This window comes from Notothenia rossii, assembly GCF_949606895.1.
Source record: "Notothenia rossii genome assembly, chromosome: 1".
Lineage (NCBI taxonomy): Eukaryota > Metazoa > Chordata > Actinopteri > Perciformes > Nototheniidae > Notothenia > Notothenia rossii.
The window spans coordinates 44,241,829-44,254,222 of NC_136912.1; the positions used below are offsets into that span (position 1 = coordinate 44,241,829).

Below are 12,394 nucleotides of genomic sequence, written 5' to 3' on the forward strand. Positions count from 1 at the left end.
ACAATAGAAGGATCCTTTCTAGCCATAACCGAGGATCTTGCCTACGTCTGTTTCCGGTATTGTTTTTGACGGATGTATTTTGTTATACACACATTCCTTCACATTTAATTTAAAATGTACATTAAAATATTTCATGAGGCTTTCTAAAATGTTTTAAAATATAACTACGGTTCGAGTTGAAGAGTTTATAAATTAACATGAACCGAAGCTGTTGCCTGGTAACGCAATCGTGCAACGTCACGTCCGTTAATTCCACATCCACACACATCGATTTAATAAATGAATATAGCCTTTGTATCTGCTAAAAGAGGTGCCGACCAGCTGGGGCAACAGAAAATTAGCGAAATTGAGTGTGACTATTACAAATGAAATCATTATTATATTAATATTGATAATAATAACAACCGACCGTCGGGGTAGCATTTGCTTGGCATTTCCGGGTATATCTCCACTGGTTGGGCCACGTTAACAATACTGTGTAAATGTCACGTTTGAAGGGACGAAATCGTGACAGCTTCACGTCTCCCATCATGGTAAATCGTCACATGTTCACGTCTTGCCGTGATACCGGGTTGTGCTGACCATGTCCATGCCTTTATGACAACAGTGTAGGCCTACCAATCTTCTGATGGCTACTTCCAGCAGGATAACTCACCGTGTCACAAAGCTCAAATATTCTCCAACTGGTTTCTTGAACATGACAATGAATTTTACTCAAATGTCACAGTCCACAGTCATCAGATCCAAATCCTACAGTGCACCATTGGGATATGGTGAACGAGAGATTTGCGTCATGGATGTGCAGCCGACAAATCTGCAGAAACTGTGTGATGCGATCAGGTCAATATTGAGTGAAATCTCTGAGGAATGCTTCCAGTACCTTGTTTAATCTATGCCATGAAGACTTAACGCAGTTCTGAAAGCAGATGGGGGTCCAACCCATCCTAGCAAGGTGTACCTAATTAAGTGGCTCGTGAGTGTATTACTTAGCTCAATTTGTATTGTTAGTGTGTGTCTGTAGGAGTAAAGTCTAGACACATTCTTTGGATGTAAGCATTGGCTAATTAAACAGATCATGATTAAATGACATGATGATAATAAGGGTGATCACCAAAACCTTATACCAGGGGTGGGGAACCTCTGGCCCTCGAGGTAACTCGGATCTGAAGGTGACTGATAACTGCTAATGGCATTTACTTGGATACCAGACATAGTAAATGCAAAGCAGGATCATATAAAAAAAAAGGTAATAAACAAGCCATTCAATCGTAATACTCGTTTTAATATGTTGACATGCATACAACACAATAGACTTGTTAAGTCCTGTTCGTTGTCCTGTTTGTTGTCCTTATCACCGTCCTGTTAGTTTTCCTCATCACCGTCCTCATCACCGTCTTGTTCGTTGTCCTCATCACCGTCTTGTTCGTTGTCCTCATCACCGTCCTCATCACCGTCCTGTTCGTCGTCCTCATTACCGTCTTCAATGTCTTCCTCCATCATGAGAAAAGACGAGTCCGAGCCAATACAGCTGTAGGTGCTGGTGACTCTGCTCAGTTTCTGCTCCAGAAGATATTGATGGTGTAAAATACAGCAGTGCAGTCCCCTGTATCCCTCTTCTGTTATATCGCTTGGAGAAACTAAAATAAAAAGACAAAATGACAGTCTATGTAAGGCAACTTTTAATTAGCATTGATGTTGGTTCTGTTATGCCCCTAATATGGGGAAAATATAAGACAAAGGAAACAGAGACGATGTTAGCTTGCTTCAAGTCTTATGTATTATGCCCGCCAACAACATGGTACACATAGCACGCTGTATAATACAGAACATGGATTCTTGATATAAAACAACCACTAACAATGCACGTACTGCAAACATACATCCAATTTAACACACAAGATGTCACTTTTTAAATGCACAGTACAAACATACATATCCAAATTAACACCCAAACTCCCCTTCTTGGAGCTAAACTACACTATCATAGCTAGCTGCGCTAGCATAGCTAACGGCGCTCGCAAAGCTAGCATACACAGCTACAACAATTACAGAACCTAGAGAAACCCTCCAAAAATACCTCTAACAACTATCACTATTCACATTAATATTATACACAGTCAGTCTACATATATAACGTTTCTCACGGATGAACTCACCTAATATGGGGAAAATATAAGACAAAGGAAACAGAGACGATGTTAGCTTGCTTCAAGTCTTATGTATTATGCACCCGCGGCAAGCAACACGCGCCCTCTGCTGGACAGACCCGGAAGGTCATCAACCATGACTTATATCTATTACACACTCCCCTTCAAAACAGATGTCGTCCCGACATTCTAATCCACAATATTATGCCTACATGTCAGCAACATCTATAACATTTATTAAACACATACCACGCTCACTGTTCAGTCTGGCAAAAGTGCACACACTCAATTTACACATTTAAGCCCTATAGGGAGAGGGTTGTTGGGGTGAAAACACAGGATAAGGGGCGGAAATATTAGCTGGTTCTCTGCTTGGTGAGGGATGCTGTGGGGGTGCAGATGTGGCCGTTTGGATCGTTTCTCTGATTTGGGAGACCTCAGCTCTCAGGGCTTGCAACAGCACCATGTCAGAGCGCATTCCTTTGATTTCTGACAGCAGATCAGTGGGCAGAGTAACTGTGTTTTGCTGGCTGGTGCTTTTCATTTCCACCGGAACTTCAGTGGACTTGACTGTATTCACATTTGTTACTCGTGATGGGGCAGCAAGTTTCTTTTTATCCTGTCTCTCTTTTTCATTGGTGTACGCAATGTTCACTTTCTCCAGCAGCAGCTCATCCGAAGTACTTATCTGCATGAGGAGAGGCTGCAGGTCACTTTTAATATTGTCATTCTGTAGACCAGTCAGGACAGTATGCATGAAGAGACTCTGGACTAGTGCTGGGTCATATTTTAGGTTTGACTCGGCTTCTTGAGAAGCAAACAGGATTTTCTGTCTCATGTCCATAGTTCTAATCAGGAAGTTTTGAGGCGTTTCTTTCCTACTCTGAACCTCAGAGGTGAGTTGTTTGTATAACTCTGTGGCACCTTTCTCCTGGTAATGAGACCTGAGAATTCGGCGAAGGGCAGGCAGTGTAAGGTTTTCCTTCCCTTCAAGGTAACTCCGTAACTGCAGGCCTGGTGTGATGGCACGGATTACAGCATCAATGATCTCTGACTCTGGGTAGCCCTTACTAAAGCCATTTTCAATTTGTCTGGCCAGACTAGAAAATGTGAGCCTATCTTTTTGTCCTGGCTCGCCTATTTGGCCTGCGATCTTAAGATCTTTGCGCCACATAGAACTACTGGGGAGTACTTGGGCCAGATTTCTTTCTGGGGGGCTGAACCCGGCAGGGTGGTTCATGCTTGTGTTCATTAGGTCATGCATTGCATTTTCTTTTTCTTGTAATGACAACCTTAGTGCCTCTACCTCCTTCTGGAGATATTCCCTTTTGACACTGTCATGTACATTTGTTGTAATTTTGGCTTTGTCTATGATATCCTGCACATTAAGAAGTTCGGACATGCCTTCATCCTCTAGCTCGGCCATTTCTTCACGTTCATTATGCTCTGTGACATGAGAAATTAATTGACTGCGAGATTTACCAGTCACATGCACATTATCCGGTCCTGAAATCTCCAGTTCATTGCACACTTTAATCAGTTGTTCTACAGTCAGTGTATACAATGCACCTGTAATGTCCAGCTGCAGCTTCTCCAATTCAGCCTCCATTGTATCAGAGAAGTGGGCAGAAATAGCAAATGAGGGTTTATCTTACTTAATTAGGTTTTTTTGCTGCTCCCTAGTGGTGACTTTTCACACTTCAGGATGCAGGTTACCAACGTTGTCTGAAAACGACCTCGACTGCCTTTCCAAGCTCCTTTCTCCGATGACTGGGTTGTTTAAGGGGATGATTGATCAGAGGATTCCACTAACAACTCAGGGATGGTCCTCAAATCAAATCTCCCAGCAGCGCCTCCAAATGTTATGCCCCTAATATGGGGAAAATATAAGACAAAGGAAACAGAGACGATGTTAGCTTGCTTCAAGTCTTATGTATTATGCCCGCCAACAACATGGTACACATAGCACGCTGTATAATACAGAACATGGATTCTTGATATAAAACAACCACTAACAATGCACGTACTGCAAACATACATCCAATTTAACACACAAGATGTCACTTTTTAAATGCACAGTACAAACATACATATCCAAATTAACACCCAAACTCCCCTTCTTGGAGCTAAACTACACTATCATAGCTAGCTGCGCTAGCATAGCTAACGGCGCTCGCAAAGCTAGCATACACAGCTACAACAATTACAGAACCTAGAGAAACCCTCCAAAAATACCTCTAACAACTATCACTATTCACATTAATATTATACACAGTCAGTCTACATATATAACGTTTCTCACGGATGAACTCACCTAATATGGGGAAAATATAAGACAAAGGAAACAGAGACGATGTTAGCTTGCTTCAAGTCTTATGTATTATGCACCCGCGGCAAGCAACACGCGCCCTCTGCTGGACAGACCCGGAAGGTCATCAACCATGACTTATATCTATTACAGTTCCATATAAGCAATTTGAATGTTTAACTCCGAGGCTGTATATTAGCTAAAAAGATTTGTGATTCAGAAAAAATGCAATCATTACAGATGCTATTCAGTGATAGACATTTGACACTGGGAGGGGGGCAGTGGCAAATATTATAAATCGGTATTTGTGGAACATACTTTGGTTCCTGATGTCGTCTTTTGTCTGATGAAGGAGGCGGTCCAGTTTGTCCAGTGCCTGCCTCAGATTTTGACAATGCTGGGTCATCTCCTTCACAATGATGACTTTCTCCTCTTCCATACGCCTGACCAGCATAACCTGGTCAGAAAGTCGCCTCTTTGTGCGCAGGTTCACCACTATAATGGAAAAAACACAAAATATAACAACCACAATGGTAAGGCTAATAAAACAAATAATATCAGTTTGTATTCAATCTTTTTTAATTAAATTGACCAAAACCTTAAAATCTGGTAAAAAAAAATTCAACCTCGCCGCTTGCTGAATTTTTTCAATTCTGTCTATGTTGGCAGAATTACATTCAGTATGTCTTGAGATTCAACATTAGTATGCAGTTCAGGGTGGTCAGGAAGGGTTTTACTGTTTCCATAGATATGCCTGTCCCAGTGAGACTAGACTATTAAGACTTGATAGGGCAACATCATACAGACCTTTCAATATAATTATTTTAAAATGATTTGTTGTGATCATGATGATTTGTGACACCTATGTTGATAGCTCTGTGTTACATTGGTGATTGTATTCTAGTACTTCAACTGAATTTATGGAATATCTAGGGCAAACAAAAACAAGTTGTTTCTTACCATCTCCTTGCGCCTCCCAGGGCAGAATGACATCCTCAGACAGACCGCATGCTGCTTCTGTGTCAATTTTCTCTGAACAGGCATCAATGGTGTTGTACTGCAGTATCCTCTCTCTGAGTTTCTTCTTGAGCTCTGTCAGTCTTCTCCGTTTGCGTTGCCTTGTTTGGTTGCTGTCTGTAAAGTAAAACAAAATACAAATAAACTAATATTAATAATACAAACAACAACAACAAGAAACAAATATTGTTTCTAGATAACGTAATAATAAATACCATTTTGTCGATAGAGGTCGTGTTTCTTTCTTCGGAGGGAATAAATAATTTCATCTATTTCTCTCTGGAGCTCCTCTTGGCTACTCTGGGCTCCATGTTTCTCTTGAAAACAGAAACAACAAGGTGTAATCATAAAACATGAAGCCAAATGTTTGGAAATATGGAACCAAATCTATACCACAGTGATCATATAACATACCAGTGGCTGCCCATTGCTTGACCTCCAACACCCACTGCTCCGTGTCCTCCAGGGAGATGTTCAGCTCTTGCTTGAGACTCTCAAGATTGTCCACTTCAGTTTGTGCTCTCTGTGTAGTCTGGTTAGAATGTTTAAAAGGAAAAAGTGAATATGCGTTCCAGTTGGTTGAGAAGGTTGTTTTTTACTGAATTCCTTTATGCACATTAACTGACCAGACAACAACATGAAATGCTAAACACCTTCTCTTCAAGGTTGGCAAGTATCACCTTAGTTTCCCTTTTTTTTCAAGATCAAGCAGGATTAACATTATTATTATTATTATTATCCAGAAATTCAGATGAATCAACCTATAGTGCTTTATTAAAAACAAACAGAACAGAGACTCTCTTGGCAGAACAGTGTGCCATGGCAGCACCATCATAATGAAATGATTGCAGAATACATTCAATTCAACAACATGTAGCTAAGGATGGTGTTAAATTACTACAACAACAAACTCGGATAGTCTTAATATACATTTTGAAATGCAGCATGGACGTCTTACTTTGACAAATCTCTTTGAGAGTGTCTTGTGGAGATTCTCCACCTTCCTGTGGTTCCATTGCATAGCCAGCACGGTTATCATATCTGCTCTAGCTGTAAACACAAAAACATGAAAATTCATATGAGCTTTACAATGTGGCACTACTTAAAACTATTTGTTTTCCTCTACCAACCTGATTTGGTCATGTATTTTGTTGTCAGAGCTGCCCTTGAGAGGAAGCTGTTAACCTGTTCCACTTCCTCGCCGACAGTATTTCCAGCACCTTCCTGGCTTCTGCCACCCCACTTCACCTGCTCAGAATCATAAACAATGAGATCTAGCTATTTAGTTCAATATTATAATTTCTTGTACTGTACATCTTTAGTTATCATCAGTGTCAGGAGCAATTTCAGAAAGTTAAAATGTTCTGATATTGAATTATGCTTTGAACTACAATGTCACAACTGCAGTTATTTGAAGCTCTATTCATTCATTATTTCTACAGTGCGGATATATTTACTAAAATAAACATAATGGGTTTTGGAAGCCTATCCTTGTGACAGTCTGTTTTGTAACAATTTTGTCAACATTTGTAACTATTACAATTATTCCACAGGCTTGAATAGAATATACTACATGATATTCTTATGTGCACTACAATTTCTAAAACATTTGAATCTAGTGACACAAATGTTTAACTTGAATACTGTACCTCGCATTTGCCTTTGTGGGCCTTGGCGTGCATTACAGAGAGAAAAGGTTTCATCTCTGTAAGTGGTTGGAGCTCAGGCAACTTTGCTGCCATCTTCTCCAAATAAGGCCAGTACCTGTAATGACAAAATCAATTAGCTCTTCCAGTTGCATGATGGCATAATAGTAAAAAGATAAACCAGGTCCTTAAAATTACCAGTACAATCCTTGTAACCAACATCAGCATTTATCCAAATGAATGTTTTTTTTGCTTTACATCTACTGGATGTGCAAGAATTAAATAGATAACACGTTTCCCACAAACACTTCCAATTTTGCAATAGTTATAACTACCTGCAGGCAACATCCATACAAAAGAATGTTGCATTCGCAACTTCAGCCAGCTCCTTCTGCAGGAACATTGGGTAGGCATATATTTCACCACGGTAGTGATTTAGGCCTTGTAGCAAGATGCCATGTCTGCACACAGCTATTTGCAGTCCTTCCTCATCCACCTTGGCCCTGGACTTGTGTGAGGTTTCTCTGCAAGCTGTGAATGTTGCCGGTCCACAAACATCACGACCACTTTTCTGAAATAGACACAATCTGTTACATTTAACCCTGTGCTAAGAAAAATAAATAAAGGGTTAGGGGATTGAATAGATTCTTACAATCGTCATCTGGCTCCTGATTTTGTCGACAAAGGCAGACACTTTACTGTCCTGGGCAATGAACAGTCCATCAAATAGAGACGGTTCATCTGTCCTGCGAAATTCGAGAAAGACATTGTAAGCAACATTATCATACATACATAAGTTTGATTGTGTCCTCTATTTAATGTGGCCAATTTGCTTTTGCCATAACATTTTCATAAATGTGGAAAAGGTCTTTGTGAATTTGATCTGTAATTCTGTGTAAAGTCTTTTGCCACCATTATTTAACATTAGTGAAAAGTTTACTGACTTCTTGTAAAAAGGTAAAAATAAAAGTACATCCTTTATATTGATGGGCATGGAATAGGGCAGAGGAAGGCATAGAAAAAGGTTCCTGGGCAATTTAATACATTTTTCATGAAGCGATTATATCCAAAACTGGTTCTTAGCTCCAACATATCCAACTAACGTCAACCATTTAACATTTTAAAGTAGAGTTAACTTTACAGGCGTCATATATAATAATGTTTATGAATTGGATTTATATAATTATGTGTAATTTCACACCAACCATTGTTTTCTGATGGTCTACAAACTTTGGAAAAAGAAATTGCAGAGTTGGGGAAAGTTAGACATTTCAGCAAAGACATTCAGCTTAGTCAATAAAACAACAACTAAAATGAGAATATGATTTCACTGACCCTCTGGACTTCTTGAAGCGATAATGCTTTCTATTGCCATCTACAGCAATAGCCAGCATGTCAGGTGTGCATGCTGGGCATTTAAAGGGCTCCACCAGGCACAGATCTTCTTGTCTGTAATTACAGAAGGCAAACTCCCGAAAGACTCTGTGGAAGATATCGCTACAGATTCTGCCTGTCTGGAAAAAAGAATGGTATTCATTTGGTTAATTAAAAGTTTGGTATTCAAAAATCTTGAAAACCACATTTTATTCTTACCCTTCCTGTGGAAAACGATCGATGTTCAAGCATTTTTATAAATACTTGCTGGGATAATGCTGGGCTGGCCAATTTCATTTGCTCGAATGATGTGAACACATCAAACTTAAAAATAATTTTGCAGCTGTCGGTTGCTGGCCAGTATTTGTATCCCAGCAAGTCACCTATGCTCGGGGACCATTTGGCGGAACAAATTGGGCAGCACACAGAAGGCAGACGAACGTTGTATGGACCTGAGAAAAAATATAAATGTGCAATTTGACAGCTATCTATGCAATGTAGGACAAAAGTATAATAGTAATCCTGTATTTCTGTTTGATCGTCTTCTGGTGGCAACAAACCATTGATAGTCACCAACACGGTCTGCTTTCCTGGGATGATGGTGAAATCTTGGCTTGGACCACAGAAGCAGATTTGGGATGGCGGAGGAATTGGAAGCAGACACACTGCAGCAAAGACAATTTCAGAGATTCATATGCATGTTAGGACATGTTAGGAAATGTAGTCAATACAAATTGAGACATTTTAACTGTTAAAGCAAACTTCCGACATGGTGAAAATGATGCCGCTGTATATGTAGTGCACATTAGGAAACCATGGTAAGGGAATATGTAATACATTATTTGAACCCACCTTGTTCACAGAGTCCATATTGGCCACTTTCATCCACAACCACTAAGGATGTGGGAGGAATAGGTCTGTAAAACCCATCAAACATGGCTTCCCTGTCATGGAAGACATGTTTACCATGGATAATAGGGTCACATGCCGGACAAAGAAAGGGAGTTCCTGGTGGAACACAGTCCAAGCACCGGACCACAGCATCAGCAGTTTTGCATTGGAGACAGGAACGTGTAGTGACAATCTCTGCAGCCAATTTCAAATTAAGGAGCTCTGGCATTGCAGCTCTGAATTTTTGTTCACGTTTCAACTGTCTTTGGGTCCATGTTGATGCAGTGGGTGTTTCTTCTGATGATGCAGGGACAGTGAGAGAACCCAACAGGTTTCTCAGTGTCTGAAGATGTTGATCTAAAATAACAAAATATAAAACAAATCATGGAATTTAGTTTAATTTAAAAAAGATATTCCATACATGGCTTTTCACTTTACAATGTATCATGAACAAAGCTATTACATACTACAAACAATTACCTACATTTCAAGTTGAAGGATAATTTAAGAATTCATTGTGCATACCAAGACTTGGGACCTGTAGAGGAATCTCATGTGTCTCCTCGACCTCTGGGGACTTCTGAGAGCTGGAAGGTTTAACTGCATAAAACAAAGTACGATGATATGGGAAACATTATTGAGGACCGACCAACGACATTAAAACTTAATGAAACACTAGAACTAGATTATATTTTACAGACCAGATCGATTCTTATTCCAATGTTGGGCTATAATGTTCCCATCCAGGTCCCTCTTCCTCCAGGAAACATTTGATCCTTGCGTTATTTTCTTTGGTATCTTCTGTATCTTCGGTTTCTTTGGTATCTTAATATATAAATATATAAAAGAGATTATATATTTCCCTTAATTGTTGCACACACATCTTTGTAATGTGTGTGTCTGTTATCATTTGAGTAAATGTTATAATACATTTTTGGATAATGTTGTACTTGCCTTATTTGCCAACTCATCTGCGAGGGCATTCCCTATCTCTAGCCATTCATTCAGTTGCTTGGATGACATTTTTAAGTGAGGATAAAAAGGGCAACAACAAACAAAGGATGAACTGACATACAGGGAGGGAGAAAAACAAAACAAAAGACAAGAAAACGAGAGGGGTGAAAGAGAGTAGGAAGAGGAATATGGCTCTGAAAAGAACCGTTGATTTTTTTATGATAATAGGCTACTTCATATCATTGAATTGATAGATGACCTGAAAAAAACCAAACAGATGAACTCAGATTAGCTGTGCTACCATGTAATTTAATTGTTGCTTCATAAATAAGCATTCGCCAAAATAAAACTACAGGCACCAAAATCAATCAAGTCCCAGGTAAATCAGTAATTACAGGGAAATATATTTCTCTTTTTAACTAGATGTGATGCTTTCACAAAACTTAAGTTGAATTAGCGAATGTTTAAAGTAGTAAAACAACTATGACCTGATGATATTCAAGTGTTGAACTTACCCTAACTATCATTAATGCAACATGTTAGGTGACATTTCGAAGAAAGAAAAAGTGTGTGCATTATAAAAAGCGCCATGTAAATGTCAACTATTATTATTATTATTATTAAAGTGCCATTTCCTTTCGCATTGTTTACGTTCATATCATGTCCTGGTCTGGTTAGCTGAATATACATACTTTTGCCATTGTTATGCGTTATGTCACGTGCTACCAAGGGTTTTGTTTTTAGGCAAGATTTTAGCTCCTTTTGTGCGAAGGAGAAAACTCTCCCTACAACTTGTTGTAGACGAACCTTCTTATATTGCAATACATATCCGTTAGCGCATATAAGCTAAGCGCTAAGCGCTAACCTTTACAGCCATGCTATTGCTAACAACATGCATTCGCCTATACTGCCTATGCCACGGGCCAGCCCTAAAACGTAAAACTGAAATATCGTGGTTAAACATGATTAGTAGAAAAACGACAGGATTAATTAAAAGCGTAAACAAATCAAATGAAATACAGAAATCAGATTTACCACTTGTAAAGCTCTGACGCTCTTTAACAATCCTTCTTCTTCTTCATCTTCTTCTTCATCTTCATCTTCATCTTCTTGGCTCGTCGCACTTTTATTGATGCGCAAGGTTAAAGTTCACGGGATTACGATCGTGACAAAACGTGACAAAAGGTTGTAATAAACTGCTGCTAGAAATGAATAATGGGAAAGCTACGTGGCTATGGGTCGTAATATCGTGATCAAAACTGCTTAAACAATCGACCTATTTGGTCGTTTTTTGTAGGAGGACAGGCTGGAAGAAAACCATCTAGGTCCTAGGATAAACGAGTTCAAATGTTGTGTAGGACTGGACAACCATCATACAATGATATTAATCTACCATAAACGTATGAGTGACAACCAAGCTTGGGGAGTAATGAATTACATTTAACGAGACATTTACCTTTCTAAAAATTGAGGATTACTAGCATGATTACAATGTCAGTAAAGAACTAAAAAGAGCATATACATATATGTATTCTCTATGAGCTGTACTGTTCTGTAGGCTAATACTTTAAGTGTGAACCTATAGGCCTACTGCCTGAATCTGCTTTATGGTTTTCACTTTCTTTGGTTCTGTTTTTAATTCAGTAGGGAAACCTTTATTATCATAAATAGTGTTTGTGAGCTTAAATGTAGGTATTAAACGAGAATGGAGCATTTTCTGTCAACTCAGATGTTATTTCTGCTTTTTTAAACTGTAGTATGTGCTCATGTGTTTCATTTTTGGTGTACTACCCAGGGGGCAAAACCCACTTTTTTAGGAAATCAGACATGGAATGTTGTAAAAGGTTGTCCACCAGAAATGATATCTAGGACCTTCAGGGATCACAACCTGGGTTGACAACCCGGTCAAAGAGCTACTGGAAAGCTACAGTGAGGGTCCAAACAATGCAACCCCAGTATGAAAAAAAGTCAACAATTCTGTCTGGATCAGATGCCATTATTCTCTTTCTGATTGAATATCTCTGTGACAGTTCATGGTAAAGACAAACTGAGCCAAC

General features: G+C 39.2%; 1 protein-coding gene across 2 annotated transcripts; it reads right to left on the bottom strand.

The window, feature by feature from the left end:
• Positions 1-635: 635 nt before the first annotated feature.
• On the bottom strand, positions 636-11,581 carry LOC307027509 (uncharacterized protein). 2 transcript variants are annotated; one of them, XR_013804671.1, is made up of 18 exons: positions 10,338-11,581; positions 10,085-10,208; positions 9,909-9,983; positions 9,345-9,740; positions 9,053-9,157; positions 8,712-8,944; positions 8,454-8,632; positions 7,771-7,864; positions 7,454-7,689; positions 7,122-7,236; positions 6,603-6,720; positions 6,431-6,522; positions 5,887-6,004; positions 5,688-5,789; positions 5,416-5,589; positions 4,774-4,950; positions 3,803-4,017; positions 1,530-1,637 (listed from the first exon to the last, which is right to left on the bottom strand). XR_013804671.1 is itself a non-coding variant. In XM_079662502.1 (17 exons), exons 1-17 carry the CDS (start codon positions 10,404-10,406, stop codon positions 1,363-1,365), a joined length of 2,682 nt encoding a protein of 893 aa, XP_079518628.1. In that variant the 5' UTR covers positions 10,407-11,579; the 3' UTR covers positions 636-1,362. The 2 variants fall into 2 exon arrangements, 1 of the variants encoding a protein (XP_079518628.1); XM_079662502.1 differs by lacking the exon at positions 3,803-4,017 and having other exon boundaries at positions 636-1,637; positions 10,338-11,579.
• Positions 11,582-12,394: the final 813 nt, after the last annotated feature.